The sequence below is a fragment of the Mustela nivalis genome (genome assembly GCF_964662115.1).
Source record: "Mustela nivalis genome assembly, chromosome: 1".
Taxonomy (NCBI): Eukaryota; Metazoa; Chordata; class Mammalia; order Carnivora; family Mustelidae; genus Mustela; species Mustela nivalis.
Genome location: NC_139020.1, coordinates 73,589,981 through 73,606,144, shown reverse-complemented (window position 1 = coordinate 73,606,144; position 16,164 = coordinate 73,589,981). Strand labels below are relative to the sequence as shown.

The 16,164-nt window shown below is 36.4% G+C and overlaps 1 protein-coding gene across 1 annotated transcript in view; it reads right to left on the bottom strand.

Annotated features, from left to right (window-relative positions):
• Positions 1-16,164, bottom strand: part of CPB1 (carboxypeptidase B1) — a 34,870-nt gene that overhangs the window by 14,177 nt on the left and 4,529 nt on the right. The window contains exons 3-8 of the mRNA XM_082749769.1: positions 13,391-13,515; positions 4,755-4,854; positions 4,566-4,667; positions 3,631-3,732; positions 528-638; positions 348-438 (exon numbers count right to left, since the gene is read on the bottom strand). Of these exons, the coding sequence (XP_082605895.1) occupies positions 348-438; positions 528-638; positions 3,631-3,732; positions 4,566-4,667; positions 4,755-4,854; positions 13,391-13,515 (631 nt within the window). The remainder of the gene's footprint in view (positions 1-347; positions 439-527; positions 639-3,630; positions 3,733-4,565; positions 4,668-4,754; positions 4,855-13,390; positions 13,516-16,164) is intronic.

The following is a 16,164-nucleotide window of genomic DNA, read 5'->3' as shown; positions in this document are numbered from 1 at the left end:
ATTCTCTGAGAGTTGAATCACAAAATTAGAATTATATCACAATTTTATTTAAATAATTATTTAATGACTGTGTCCTTTAGATTATATATCTCGAAGTAGTAGGATTACGTCTGGATTCTCAGTCTTGTGTTTCCAGCTTCTAACATAGCTGGGAATGCAGTAGAGCACACAATATGTTTTTTTGAATAAATAAATCATTTATTGTCTGTGGCTTTCAGAAAGTTAGAATTCTAAAATATAAAATTTTATATTTTTTCTTGTTTTAGACACTATTGTGTTTTCTTGAATTATTTTTTCTTCTGTGCTTTTTCAACAGATGCTTGCAAAATGGTGATCCTGATACTTACTGCACCAACCAGCATCAAAATTTCTGTTGGGGTCTGTGCCAATGCAGGTAGTCCCAGCCTGGGTGGAACGAGTCTTTCTCCACATTCGGTTCTGAAAGTGGATTATGTGGTTAGGCCAAGTATAATAGAAAGTGGGTTGGTTTTAATTTCATCATCCCCTTTCAGTATTGGCTCATATACCTTGGTCCAGGTGTAGACGTAGCCGTCGATATTGACCACAGGCAAGACATAAAAGTCTAACTTGTCGAGAAGTTCTGTCATGTGGATTTCTTGTCCATAGGTGCGGATAGCCTAAGTATCAATTAGGAAGAGAATTTCATGGAAAAATAGAATACGTGATGCTACTAAAATTTACATAGACTGGGTGAATATTGACTTTTGTAATGGAAGCCATGTCTCTTTGAGGTAGACATTATTAATATTTAAAAGGCAGTTAGTAAAATATTACCTATAATTTTGGTTAAAATAGTTGTTTTTAATTCTTTGTTTCCAGGATATTCTTTTATATCCATAAATAACTCACATAATTATTTCACTTTTTACTTTAAAGATGAACAAAAGATTTAATAACATTATAGATTTTTAAGAAACATACATGTGTTTACTTATTTTGCAATAATTTTTTTTTCAGAGTGAGTAGGATGTGAGGGTAAGACCTATACTTAGTAAGTAAAGGATGTCTATGGATGGCTGTGCATGTGTCTAATATCATCTAGAAGTTTATTTAAAGTTGTGAAACCTCCTGTAGATGGTTGCACTAGAGAGTGTGTCCAATAAGGAAGAAGAATGAAGAAGGCCTCCCATTATGAAGTGAGCTCACACTGATGGATTTGGGGTGGCTCTCACCAAGGCTCCAGGCTGAATAATGATGAAAGTATCCTTCTTACTCCTCTACACTGAGTAAGAGTTAAGAGACTAGTTCTCCTTGCTAAGTGATGATTTCTAAGTGATCTCTCTATGAATGAAGGACTTCTTTATGAATGAAGGACTTCATGCTCATTTATTATGTTCTCTTAGTCATAGTTCCCCAGCCCCAGGATCATATTAAACTTAAATTCAACTCTTTCCCAGGCTTTCTTGAATAGACTTTAAAATATTTAAGGCTTCTGTGTATTAATAGTTATTATATATTTTTGTGACTCTATACATTGTATTTATTATAATAGCACATGATAAAATAAGTGATTTTTAGGCTGGAGGAGTTATAGAACCACATTCTTTTAGTGAACCACATTCTTTTAATCTTGGAGATAACCAAAGTAGTGATAAAATTTCTTCATTCTAGAGGGCATATGGTGAGATATCCATTGAAGTTAAATGGTTCTAATTGGACACATAACATGTCTAGAAACCAAGACCGTGACAAATAGATACAGAAATATTTCACACAAAAGACAGTATATTGTATATAGTAATATTCTTAATTTTAAAAGTACTTCAATATTTTAAACTTCTAATTTTGAAATAATTTTAGACTTAGAGAAGATTCACAAATAGTTCCCATATACCCATCACTCAGCTTCCCCTAATGTTTTCATCTTACTTAACCATGGTACAATGATCAAAGTGAAGGAATTAACACTAATACAATAATAAAGTTAAACTATAGGTTTTATTTAGAGTTAACCAATTTTTTATTTTTTAATTATTTTTTTAGTATGTTGTTAGTCAACATATAGTAGTACGTCATTAGTTTTTGATGTTGTATTCCAAGATTCATTGTTTACATATAACACCAATTTTTCCACTCTTGCCCTTTTTCTTTTTCTTTTTTTAAATTTTATTTATTTATTTGACAGAGAGATAGCTAGTTACACAGGGAACACAAGCCAGGGGAGAGGGAGAAGAAGGAGAAGCAGGCTTCTCACCAAGCAGGGAGTCTGATGTGGGACTCGATCCCAGGACCCTGGGATCAATGAGCTGAGCCAAAGGCAGATGCCCAACGACTGAGCCACCCAGGCATCCCTATTATCCTTTTTATGGTCTAGGATCCAATATACAAACAATCCCACATTGCACTGGTTATCATGTCTCCTCAGTTTCCTCTTATCTATGAGTTCTCAGACTTTACTTGTCTCTTATGTCTTTGACACAGTTGAAGAGTACTGGTCCGGTTACTTTGAAGAAGGTCCCTCAATTTAGGTTTGTCTCTCTCTCTCTCTCTCTCTATATATATATATATATATATATATATATTTATGATTAGAGGAAGGTTATGAATTTTGAGGAAGAATACCATACAGATGATGTGTCTTTTCAGTACATAATATCAGGGGGTACATGATACTGATTTTGTCTTAATGCTGGTGATATTATTGGTGATATTAACCTTGATCAATTGGTTAAGTAATTTCTGCTAAGTTTCTCTACTGTAAACTATGCCTTTGTAATGTAATACATATTTTGGGGGGGATACTTTGAGATAGGAATTATCCTATTTGTCTTTAAACATTTACTCACTGGGGCGCCTGGGTGGCTCAGTGGGTTAAATTAAACCACTGCCTTCGGCTCAGGTCATGATCTCAGGGTCCTGGGATCGAGCCCCGCATCAGACTCTCTGCTCAGCAGGGAGCCTGATTCCTTCTCTCTTGCTGCCTGCCTCTCTGCCTGCTTGTGATCTCTCTCTGTCAAATAAATAAATAAAATCTTAAAAAAAAAATTTGCTCACTAATTTACATATGTACATAGGTTTTTGTGAAATAATTATTACTGTGGTGTTCTAATGATAGTTTTCTATTTTGTTCATTCTTTGTGCATCCATTAGTTATAATTCTTCTTTAAGAAGGAGTTGTTCCTTCTCTTTTTATTTATTGAACAATTTATCTATATTAGAATGGGCTCATAGATGTTTAAAAACTTTAGTTAAAGGTTTTTCACATATATCTTATCATTAGAATTATGAGGAATGAAAAACAGTATCATTTACAGTGGGATTGCCATTGAAGTATATAATGATTATTGTTCAGGAGATAATAATAAACTTAGGGGCTTATCCACACTCTTTAATTTTTAAATGGCCTATGTATTATACTACTGGTTGGTCTCTCCACCAAAGGTGGGTGAGAAAGTTCAGATGAGTCAAATATAAATAAATACAATTTAACAGCTGTTTTAAAATCTTACCTTATAAAGATTTCTTGGTGAAAGCTAAAACTACTACCCAGAAATGGGAACTTAGAATTACAAAGTTTTTCTGTTATTATTCTCTCTTATTATAGAAATTGATTTAAATAAACGAAATACTTTCTACTTCCCTCCACCAAAAATGATTCTACATACTGACCTCTCTCACAAACCATTGGCAAAATGCAGGAGAAATCCATTCCCTGGCATGGAAACCACAGTCCATGAAAATGGCAGGCTTATTTGGTCCAGCTTTGCCAACCTATTGCAAACAAAAAAAGGGAAATTGTGATTCATCACAGTCAGGGCTTAACATTCACTACCTGTCTGGGCTTTGGATTCAACAGGTGAAACTTGACAGCAGCAAGAGATATATCCCATGATTAAATTAAAACACAATACTAGCACAGTATGTTCTTGCCTCTAGATACAATGTTTGAGCTTACATGGCTGTTTATTATTTTTATTAAGCTTGACAAGCTCATATTTTCAGAAGATGCTGATTACCCTGCTTAATTGTACTCACGTGGAGGTTATTTTCAGCTGCTATTATTAGGTGACATGACCAAGACAACTGGATGAGTAATTAGAAGTAATGATGATTGTTGCTAATCTTGTAAGAGTTTTCCTTCTCTCCTACTTACTCCTTGTCTTTTTATTTTCTTCATTAGAATTACATGACAAAAATGGCATTAGAGAATGACAGAAGCAAATCGTTGATACGCTCTGTAATGTTGTCTGATAGACGTGAAGTTTATGAATCTCTTTAACAAATGGATTTGCAAACAACATCTGGGAGAGAAGAATTTCTTCAAGGTAGGTAATCATTTACATTGCTTACAGGAATGTGGTTAAATTTATAGGACTTCTTGTATTTTATTGCATTTTCCTTTTGAATAAATCAAAATAATGATTTAAAAATCCACATATGATAAAAGAAGCAGGGGAATCTGTTTGACTCCCTGGGGCATATAGGCAAGGAAAGAGTTATAGCAATGTTTGGGATGAGCATGTCTGTGAAACAGATGTTAATGTGTTAGAATTCATTGATTTAAAGCCCTCAGATATGGGAAGGTCAAGGGTAAAAATGATTACCTTGAGGAGGTACATAGTGCGTCCTTCAAATGTGGTTCCAATGGCTCTGCGAGAGATGAGGCCTGGATTCTCACTGGTGACTTGTTGAGTCCAAGCCTCTATCTACCAATGCAACCATTTGTAGATTAATGTGCCATTCTTAGTTCAGTTCCCATAACAATGTCTGTCTAAATCATGTGCACATCATACCGTTTCCCATTTGTTGTACTTCTCATAACTGTGTCCAGTTGAACGGACCTGGCTGTCAAATTGACCTTCCAGCACAGATCTCAGGTTGCTTATCAATACCCTGCAATAAACCAAAGGATGTGCTCCTGTGAACAAAGAGTATTTCCCAGTGAACATGCAAAAAAGCAGAGTTGCTGCCTTAGTAAATTGTGCAGTACATTCTCCATGGAGTTACTTGTGTCCTCTGAGTGTTCTTGATACCCTTCAACCTGAGCTGCTCATCACAAAAAGTGAATATATCACTGAAGACTGCAAGCAAGGCAGACCCTTTCTCAGCCCAAACTTGACATATTTAAGTGTCCTTGGACTGTGAATTCAGAAAATGGTTTCATCTGGAACCTGGAGCATTCTGGAACAGCCTTGGGCTGCCACCCAAAAATATGCAATTGAGTCCTATCTGTGGACTTTTTTCCTTGGGACTTTCCTAGTGTTAGCACTAAAAGTCCAATGTCCCAGGAACAAGTACATCCCAGGTAAACTGGGACAGTTGGTCACTTGAGGGCCTTTCTCTAGGTTTTTTTGTTTGTTTGTTTGTTTGTTTTTAAAGATTTTATCTATTTATTTGACAGAGAGAGATCACAAGTAGGCAGAGAGGCAGGCAGAGAGAGAGGAGGAAGCAGGCTCCCTGCTGAGCAGAGAGCCCTGTGCAGGACTCGATCCCACAACCCTGAGATCAGGACCCGAGCCGAAGGCAGTGGCTCAACCCACTGAGCCACCCAGGCGCCCCCTTTCTCTAGGTTTTGAGAAAAATATATTGAAAGGTAGAAATTTAGAAATATTAATAAGCTAAATATTTATTAGGCAAAAAATGCTGGGTTAAAGAACTAGTTTTTCCTTGCTTTTCTTTTGGCTGGTTTAAAGTAACCAAAGAATGGTTCTAAAGCAAGGTAGTATGAAAATTGGTGACAGAACTTTGAGGCCTGTGTATTTCTATAAGGGATTGTTTAGGTGAAAGTTTCTATTATAAAAGGCAGGCTGGAATGTGTGGATGTGTGTGACTTCATTTGTCTTTGCTACTGCTGAAAGTATGTTCTGAAAGGACAAAATTTTGTGACCATTAATGTTCTTGATCACAACATTGTGAATATTATGGACAGAAGCTAGTTTGCAGAAGCTTCTATTATCCACAGTCAAGCCTTGAAATGTTTTTATCTGACACAGAGAGAATTGCAGCCACACATCAAAAAGTGTACTTCTCCTGTGGCTGCCCCAAGGGCATTCTGATGAAGTATGTCAGGGGACGTCCTCTGAACCTTCCTCCTGGTCTCTTCTTCATTTGGTTAACTTGGGAGTGAACTTGTGTCTGTTTGTGGAAAATGCAGTAAATTAATACTAAATGATATTTTCTTCCTAGCAAGTGGCAAATACTGTCTTAAGGTCTTAACTATCTTAAGGTGGTATTACCAAAAGAAAAAAAAAAAGGGAAAAGGAGTGGATTTTAAGATTTAGCTTGTGGAAAGAAAATTTCTCCTTGAGCAGACATTAATACTCTGTTAGTGTATTAGTTTTTATGGCTGCTATAAATTACCACAAATACGGTGATGTAAAACAACATGAATTTATGATTTTGCAGTTCTGTAGGTTAGAAGTCCAACACAGGTCTCAGTGGGCTAAAATCAAAGTGTCAGCAGTGGTGTGCTTTTACCTAAAAGTTCTAGGGAAGAATCTGATTCCCTGCCCTTTCCAGCTTCTAGAAGCTGCCCACATTCCTTGGTTCTTTGCCCTTCTCTTTTAACTTTGAACCCAGCAATGACAGCTCAAGTCTTTTGGATGTCACATCACTCTGACCACATCTTCTGCCTCCCTTTACCACTTGTAAGAACCCTGTGATCATTTTGGACCTTTCTGGACAATGTAGAATAATCTGCCTATTTTAAGTTCAGCTGCTCAACAACCCTAGTTCCATCTACAAACCTAACTCCTCTTTGGCATGGAACGTGACACATTCAGGTGTTCTGGGGATTAGGATATAGACATTTGGGGCAGGACCACCATTCTGCCTGCTTCAGTTAGGTATTGTTACTATAACAATGATTATAGTAAGTGCTATAATTATATTCAATACCCAAGTTGGATTGTTAGGGGATAGAACAGAAGTAGAAGGAATCCAGAATTAGAATCAAAAGGTCAGGGGTCATGGTTTTGCCTAACTTATAAATTGGCTTCAGAAAAATCATTTAATCTCTGGGCCTTACTTTTATAATTTTTAGAATGGGGCATTTGATTGGCTGACATTAAATGTCCTTTTCTTTTCTAAAATGCAGTGACTTGACTCAAATCTGTAGGCCTTGGTCATAGTTGTCTTTCAAGGTTTATGAAAAAAAAAATTAAACTGAAATTTCTGGTTACCATAAACTTCAAAAACTCCAGGAAACACCTAAAATAGATAGTTTAGGAAAATGATTTTCAAATACAACATTTATAAAAACTAAAAACAAAAAACAAAACCAAAGCAAAACAAGCAAAACAAAAACCTTTGAAACAAAAAAATCGACTGGCCAAAATCTTAAAGAAAACAACTATATACCAAAATCATCAGTTTAAAAGAACAAATGCAGTATAACAAGGTTGAACTTTTCTGGCTGAATGGCAAAACTAAAACTCCCAGAGGCAATGGTAAATGCCATCTACTTGAACAATCACTTGAACAAGATTTTTCATTGTCAATGAGTGAGTACAATATCATCTAGGACATTTTGATTGTTAGTGGTGCCCAGAGAAAAGAAATAATCACTTAAATGCTCCCAGGCATTCCACAGCCTCAACTGGATCTAAGACCATAACCATAGGAAGCTCTGCTCTATCAGGAACTGCCTGAGTAGAGGGGACAATAGACCTTTCACAAAATATTGCTATCCTTTCTCTGCACCTAATCCTCAAATTCACATTATTTAGGAGAATCAGTGACTATGTAGGGATTAGTGTTTTGTTTGGTAGTTAGATGAGGCATTCTGTTAGAGTCATTACTATGTTAACTATTAAATCTTTACATTAATAATTAGGGCAAAGAAGCATTAAAAAAAAAACAGGCAAACTTCCTGTTAAATTTAAGATGACACCCAGGAGTATAACTACCCTCTAGTAAGTTGCAAAAGAGCATCAAAATGAGGTAGAAGTGTGGTGCTTACTTTTGCCTGAAGGCAGGGGATTGACCTCAAATGATCCTTTCCAGCCTTGTGATTATTTGATTTTATTAGATTTAAGACAAAGCACTACTTAAGCTATATTACAAATATTATTATTAAATAATGAGCTTCTATTCTAGGAGATTAAAACAATGCCTCTTAATGTAATAGAGACTGCATTACAGCTCCAAAATAGAGGCATGTACACTGTTTATACTTTCATATGTTCCTTTTATAGTGCTATTCAACTTCTTTTCTATAAACATGCAGGCTAATTAGATAACAGGGACTCCCAAAAAAACAAGGAACAGAATATCTGAGAAAAGGAGGCATGACTCACTTTTTTCCCCCTTATACATTCTTGAAAAATGAGTATTTGGTTAGTTCCTCTACTACATGCCCATTGCTAGTGAAGAGCATTGTTATGTACCCATTGCTATCCAAGGACATGTTCCTGTCTTAATCTGAAATACACAGAAAAATAATGTTATAGGAAGTTATATTAGTAACAGTCTCTCCCGGGATTGGATGGGGGCAAAGGCAACATTCCTGTAATTTGTAGGAAGGTATTCTGTGAAAGCCTGCCCACCAAAAGTCTGTTAACGGCTTCAAAACAGTAAGTTGGAGATTTGCAACATCCATTTCCTAGTCTTTCTGTATCTAAGGGTGCAGCATAAACATAAAGATACAGTTATTATTCTTGGTGCACACTTTCTGAATTTTTTCCCATGGCAACTCAGAAATTGGTTAAAGCTTCCAAAGTGACAACAAGTCTTGGTGAAGAGGGATGCAACCATGGAAAAATCTGCAAAGCTATTTTGGTGGAACTTGTGCAGTAGTAGATGGTTCCTGTTGGATATAAACATGATTACAAACTCTTGCCAGCAAGAACCTAAATACAAATTAGTTACCATATGAGATAATAATGGGATGCACAGGGACTGCTTACAGTCCCAGCTAGGATATTGCTGGTGTGCTCCTCCAGCAATAAAGTCTCTAGGGACTTATAATTATTTAATATTTAGAAAATTGTATGCTACATGTGTGCTAAGCAGTGAACAGAGAAGCAAAAATTAACAAGAGTTTAGCTCTTGGGGAATTTCCAATGTTCTACATGAGATAACATTCATATCCAATTCCCAAGAAGTTTATCCACTAAAAAAGGATATAAATTTTCCATCTGATAAAGGGAGATTGATATGCAATTAGAAGCCATATTGCTACTTTGTGATATAGGTAGAATTAGGATGTCATTTAGGTAGCTAGGGTTAGCTTATGGTGTCTGATCTTCCTTTTGTTTTTCTCAAAGAATTATAAAGAAACTGTCGTTAAAAAAATATTTTAAAAAAATTACCAAAGGCTCCTAAAGGCTAGGATTTTAAAAGTTCTTCCTAGTGTAATAAGAAGAGCAAAAAGTCACAGACATGAGTCTTAATCAAATTTTGAAACTTAACTGTGTTATATCTTTGTTTTAAAAAGACAGTCCATTCTTGTGGTCACATTTTGACACTTCCCTTAGGTAGAAGCAGGTAGCTAAGCTATATGAAGCCTGATAATGGGGTTAAGCAAAACAGTTTCTCTTGACCTTTAAGAAATATTTCATTTCTCTCTTAGTATAATAATAAACCATAACAATAGTAATGCCAGTAGCAATTTATTTACATATTGTTTTAGTTCATCTTAACAGTCCTTTGAAAGAGGTATTATATCTTCATATTATGGATAAGGAAATGGAAGTTCAGAAAAATTAAGTAAATTATCTGGGGCGCCTGGGTAGCTCAGTGGTTTAAGCCGCTGCCTTCGGCTCAGGTCATGATCTCAGGGTCCTGGGATCGGGTCCTGCATCGGGCTCTCTGCTCGGCGGAGAGCCTGCTTCCCTCTCTCTCTCTCTGCCTGTCTCTCCATCTACTTGTGATTTCTCTCTGTCAAATAAATAAATAAAATCTTTAAAAAAAAAAAAAGGGACGCCTGGGTGACTCAGTTGGTTGGACGACTGCCTTCGGCTCAGGTCATGATCCTGGAGTCCCGGGATCGAGTCCCGCATCGGGCTCCCAGCTCCATGGGGAGTCTGCTTCTCTCTCTGACCTTCTCCTCGTTCATGCTCTCTCTCACTGTCTCTCTCAAGTAAATAAATAAAATCTTTAAAAAAAAAAAAAAGAAAAATTAAGTAAATTATCTAAGGTTACACATTCAGGAAGTTGCAGAGTTAGGACTTGAATTTGGTTTTTTTGTTTTGTTTTGTTTTTTCCTAGAGCATTTACTTGTTATGTTATATTGTACCACTTCTCCTGATGAGATACAGACTTTATAGGTAATAATTCTGACATCTTCATAGCATAAATACTATTTAATATTTTTATTTTTTTATTTTATTTATTTATTTTTTTAAAGATTTTATTTATTTATTTGACAGAGGGAGATCACAAGTAGGCAGAGAGGCAGGCAGAGAGAGAGAGGAGGAAGCAGGCTCCCCGCTGAGCAGAGAGCCTGATGCGGGACTCGATCCCAGGACCCTGAGATCATGACCTGAGCCGAAGGCAGCGGCTTAACCCACTGAGCCACCCAGGCGCCCTATTTAATATTTTTAAAATGTGAAAAACAAGAGAAAATTTCCGTTCAAAAATTTTAAGTTACATTTACTCAAAATTAATGAAGACTTGAGCTTGTGGTGGGGTATTGTTGGATAAACATTTGAGTGTTCAGGACTGGAGCTTGATACTGCCTCTTTGCTTCTTACTGATCCACTCCCTGGAGGAAGAACTGTTTTGAACAAAATACCTCATTTCTTTCTTCTCTCTAGTGCAGATACCTCCAGGTTAGCGTGATCTCTCCAAGTTCTAAGCTTACCATATTGTCAGTTCTCTGCCTAGAGTATAATTTTTTCCTTTTCTTTGGCTAACTTTGGCTCATCTCAGTTCTCAGGTGAAGACTCATTTCCTCTGGTGGCCTTTGATTCCCAGAGCTGCTCAATTCCCCTATATCTCTAGCACTTCATTCTTCTTAACATCTGTTACACAATTCTGAAATTCTTTGTTTAAAGTTAAATTCTCTGTTTTCCTCTGAAGGGGTTGGGACCATATCTATCCTTTATGGTGCTTGGTACAGGTAGGCACTTACTGTCTGTTTTTTGATCAACAATGAACAACTGCTTCTACTTAGGAAGACACTTTCATCTAAAAAGGGTTACATGGCCCAGTGTGGTATTTGGGGAGAGGAGACATGTGATGATCAGCTTAGCTAACTCTGTTCTAGGCCTCTGGGGAATCACTTTCTTTTTTTTTTTTTTTCGTATTTTCTCTATGACTTCTATCATTAGAAATAGTGGTGGGGGCTGTGGAGGATAAAAGGACAGAGAACCATTCAGTCTGACCCTAATCTTGTCCTTAATCTAAAGGAGTATGAGGAAGAAAAACAAAACTGGAGGTATCACATTTCCGGATTTCAAGTTATATTACAAAGCAGTAGTAATTAAAACAGTATAGTACTGGCATAAAAATAGACACATAGATCAATGGATTATAACAGAAAACCTAGAAATAAGCCCACAATTATATGGTCAGTAATATTTACAAAAGAGGAATGGATATACAATGGGGAAAAGTCTGTTCAACAAATGATATTGGGAAAACAGGACAGCTAATGCAAAAGAATGAAACTGGCTCACTTTCTTTCACCATCCACAAGAATAAACTCATAGTGGATTAAAGATCTAGTGTGACAATCAAAAGCATAAAAACTCTAGAAGAGAGAGTATAGGCAGTAGTCTCTCTGACATCAGATGTAGCAACATTTTTCTAGCTATGTCTCCTGAGGCAGGGGAAATAAAGACAAAAATAAACTATTGGGACTATATCAAAATCAAAAGTTTCTGCACAGTGAAGGAAATATTTAACAAAACTAAAAGGCAGCCTATGAAATCAGAGAAAATATTTGAAAATAACATATCTGATAAATGGTTAGTATCCAAAATATATAAAGAGCTCTGATACAACTGAATATTGAAAAAAGCAAATAATCCAATTTTATTTTATTTATTTATTTATTTATTTTTTAAAGATTTTATTTATTTATTTGTCAGGCATAGAGGGAGAGCGAGCGAGTGAGCACAGGCAGGCAGAGGCAGAGGGAGAAGCAGGCTCCCTGCCGAGCAAGGAGCCCGATGCGGGACTCGATCCCAGGACGCTGGGATCATGACCTGAGCCGAAGGCAGCCGCTTAACCAACTGAGCCACCCAGGCGTCCCTAATCCAATTTTAGATGAGCAAAAGAAATGAAAAGACATTTCTCCAAAGAAAATATGTAGAGGGACAACAGACATATGAAAAAATGCTCAACATCACTCATCAGGGAAATGCAATCAAAACTACAATGAGATATCACATCACATCTATGAGAATGGTGAAAATCAAAAACACAAGAAACAATAAGTGTTGGTGAGGATGTGGAGAAAAAGCAACCCACTTGCACCATTGGTAGGAATGCAAATTGGTGCAGCCATTGTGGAAAAAGTATAGAGGTTCCTCAAAAAATTAAAAATAGAACTACTCTGTGATCCAGGAAGTATATTTACCCCCCAAATGCAAAAACACTAGTTCAAAGGGATACATATACGTCTACTTTTATTGTGACATTATTTAAAGTAGTCAGATTATGGAAGCACCCCAAGTGTCTTTCAATAGGTGAATGGATATAGAAGATGTGGCATATATACACAATGGAATATTAGTCTTAAAAAGAATGGAATTTTGCCATTTCCAACAACATGGATAGAGCTTGAGAATATAATGCTAAGCGAAGTAAGTCAGAGAAGACAAATACTATATGTGGAATTTAAGAAACAAAACAAAGGAAAAACAAAGAGTAGATAGACAAACCAAAAAACAGACTCTTAATTATAGAGAACAAACTGATGGTTACCAGAGGGAGGATAGGTCGGGGAGTGGAGGAAATAGAAGATGGAGATTAAAGAGTATACTTATTACGATGAAAAAACAATCAAATGATAAGAAAATATATGAATGGTTAAGTTGAAATAAATATTGATTGAGTCTGGTATGCATACACAAAAAGTAAGAAGCCTGAGGAGTCCTTAAAGCTCCTGATAGGTCTGGTTGCTCAGTTGGAAGGAAGACTTGATATTATTTGGGACTAAAACTGTGTCTAGCTGATAACAGTGTTCATTGGTTTGGCCTATAGTCTATCTATAACCATTTAGCAGGTCAGATATCTTGCTGAATTGGGGTTCAGGAGTCAAAACCATTTTTTTTTAAATTGGAATAAGAACTAAACAAAATATCTACCAGGCTTAAAGTCTTACAATTTGGAATCTAGGACCAGTTTTGCCATCAGCTATTTGTGGGGTCTCAGGGAAGCCATGGTCTTGGTCTTACTTTTACTTTCCCAGGGTTATTCAGAGGCTCAGATGAAAGCATACATAGGAGAGAATTTTAATAGCTATAAAACATAAACTTACTCATATTGTAGTTCATTCTGCTCCAGAAAATCTTCCACAGTGAAAATATCTTCTGCTTTTACACAGAAGTCAACTGTACTGTGAGGTTTGATTTGTGTGACAGAATCCGGTTTCCAGAAGTCAATCTGAATAAGGAGAAAAATATATTATGTTTGACACCTATAATTCAGTGATAGTGAATTCAATGATAGTGAGTTATCATCAGCAAGCACACTCTTACTCTACTTCACTGAGTTATTTTCAAACTCCATGAAATCTCTTAAAAATATCTCCTTGAGTGAACAAGAGTTGGGACCAAGCAGTATGTCAATAAAAATGTTTACATATATATACATATATATACTGATTATCATCAAGCATGAAGAACATATAATTATTTCCCATAATGCTAGTTAATTTCCCATAATACCAGTATTTTATAATGGCTCTTATTCTGTTTATTGATTTTCTGGAGCAATTGCTTATTGTGATAGTAGTGTTTGTGATAATGGATAAATGTTCTGAATGAATGATGATGAATTAACTACAGCCACAAAATTTAATAGGAAGAAATTGAGCTTTCCTTTTTACTTTTTAAATGATTTATTTTATTAATTTGTACTTGGAACTCAGCACTCACAGTGATGTGCAGAACCAGGATCTACATCTCTAACCTGTGGAGGATATATTGGAAAGGAAAGTACATCTTTCTCCAGTGGTCATCTTGTCGTCATGGCCAGAAACAAAATGCTCTCAAAGATCCAGACATTTTCATTTGTTCAGTTATTCATCAGCTTTTACTAAGGACCTACTATGTGCTAGGTTTTGTGCCTGAGACTAGGATTACATTAGTGAGCAAATCAAACATAGCTTCTGTTCTTATGGGGGAGATTTTGGAGAAAATTATGCACAAAAATAACAGAATAACATATTTGATAATTCTAATGCTTTTCTTTGTGGATGTGTGGTTTCAAATCTCCTTTTTTCATGGAAAAACATTAACCAAGGGTGTGTTGTCTCTCTCAGGTTTCTGTTTTCTTGTTTCTTCTTTGAGCAGAGGAAAGTGAGCTTGAGATGAGCCTGACAATGGGTCTTTCTCTGCCTCTGATTCTCACCCAATCCCTGTAGGCAATTATGAGCTGGTCTTAGTCTGGAGATGTTACAGGTGATATTTAGGACCATTGCTTGGAAATTTAGAAGCAAGTTTTGGCAATACTTAGAGTTCATTTAATAGAAACTAATAGGTAAGATATTAAGATGACTCAATTTCAGATACACTTGCCTGTGGAGAATCCAATAATCTATGTCTTGTCCTGGTAATCTTCAGACCACTGTAGAGGTCTAGAGGGTGCTGAGTCATGAGTCAGGGCTGTAGAGTGTATAAGGGCATATGAGGCAGGGACATTGGGACAATATCAGAAGGGATTCCAGAAGAAAAATATGAGCATGGTTGTCACTAAGGTGTTGAAAGGTGACAGTATTGATGATTTGATAAGGATTGGCTACACAATGTGATCTAGTGAGTCAAAGATGAGAGGATAAAGATGAAAGGTTAAGAGACAGTAGGGGAAATACAAAGACATGCCATGATAAGAACAGAAAAAGCTAGGGGCTGGTGATGAATTCTAGTTAGCCAACATTGTAAAGAGAAGGACACTGAAGACAAGCATATTATGGAAGAAAGCATATGCTGGGGGGAGAGGGTTTGGGAGAAGGGGTGGGATTATGGACATTGGGGAGGGTATGTGCTTTGGTGAGTGCTGTGAAGTGTGTAAACCTGGTGATTCACAGACCTGTACCCCTGGGGATAAAAATATATGTTTATAAAAAAATTAATTAAAAAAAATAAAAATTATTCCTCAGGAAAAAAAAAAAAAGTTAACTGGATTTGTGTTTCTAATAAATGCTTATCATTCCAAGATGGATGGGACAGGGATGTATATCTTTATTATAGACACAGAGGTTTAGAATTGGTAGAGCACATAAAGCCCTCCAGGCATCTGTAGGCACTTGACTGAGCTGCACCCATACATAATGCAGGGACCTTTCAGCATACTCAGGGAACTCCCCACTGCCAAGATCTGCATCTCTGTGTTTGAAAGCTCTTTCCCTAGAACTGGAAAAAACAAACTAACACACGCTGCAAGCAGGGGATGGCAAAAAACCACCAAACAAACAAAACTCTTTCCAGAGACGTGCTCAACCAGTGACCCTGGAAAATAGATGTCTAAATACTCCAATTCCCTTGTTTTGCAGGTGGGATAAATAATTCTAAGGTGTATGATTTGCACACCCATTCCTTGAGTTCTCTGTTGGATTAAGCTCTAGTCATACTCTGTGCTAACTGTCTTAATAGTATCCCTTTTGTTAGCTGCCTTCCCTTCTCTACATCACTTCTCACTCCTCTGCCAGTATTCCCTATATTTCCCACACAAAATCTTTGGCCTGAAATCTTTGTCTAAGATTCTGCTTTGAAGAATCTATATTAAGATACTACCTTTTCATATACAGCCGCATATACCTGCATACCGTCTTGGTGATGGTTTTAATACAATCTTGAGTACATTTAGTATCACTTCAGAACAGCCTAATTGCTTTATGAATGGGTTTTCTTTGCTATATTAAGTTGAAAGTTACCTTTCCTAACGTCTTATTTCTTGCTCATTGGTCTTGGTTCTCCTAATTATTGGGAGATTGATCTCTTTCTTTCTATATATTTATCTGCATATCTACATATACATATCTCTATATATGTACAGAGAGAGAGGAGAGGGAGAAAGAAGAGAGAGATACAC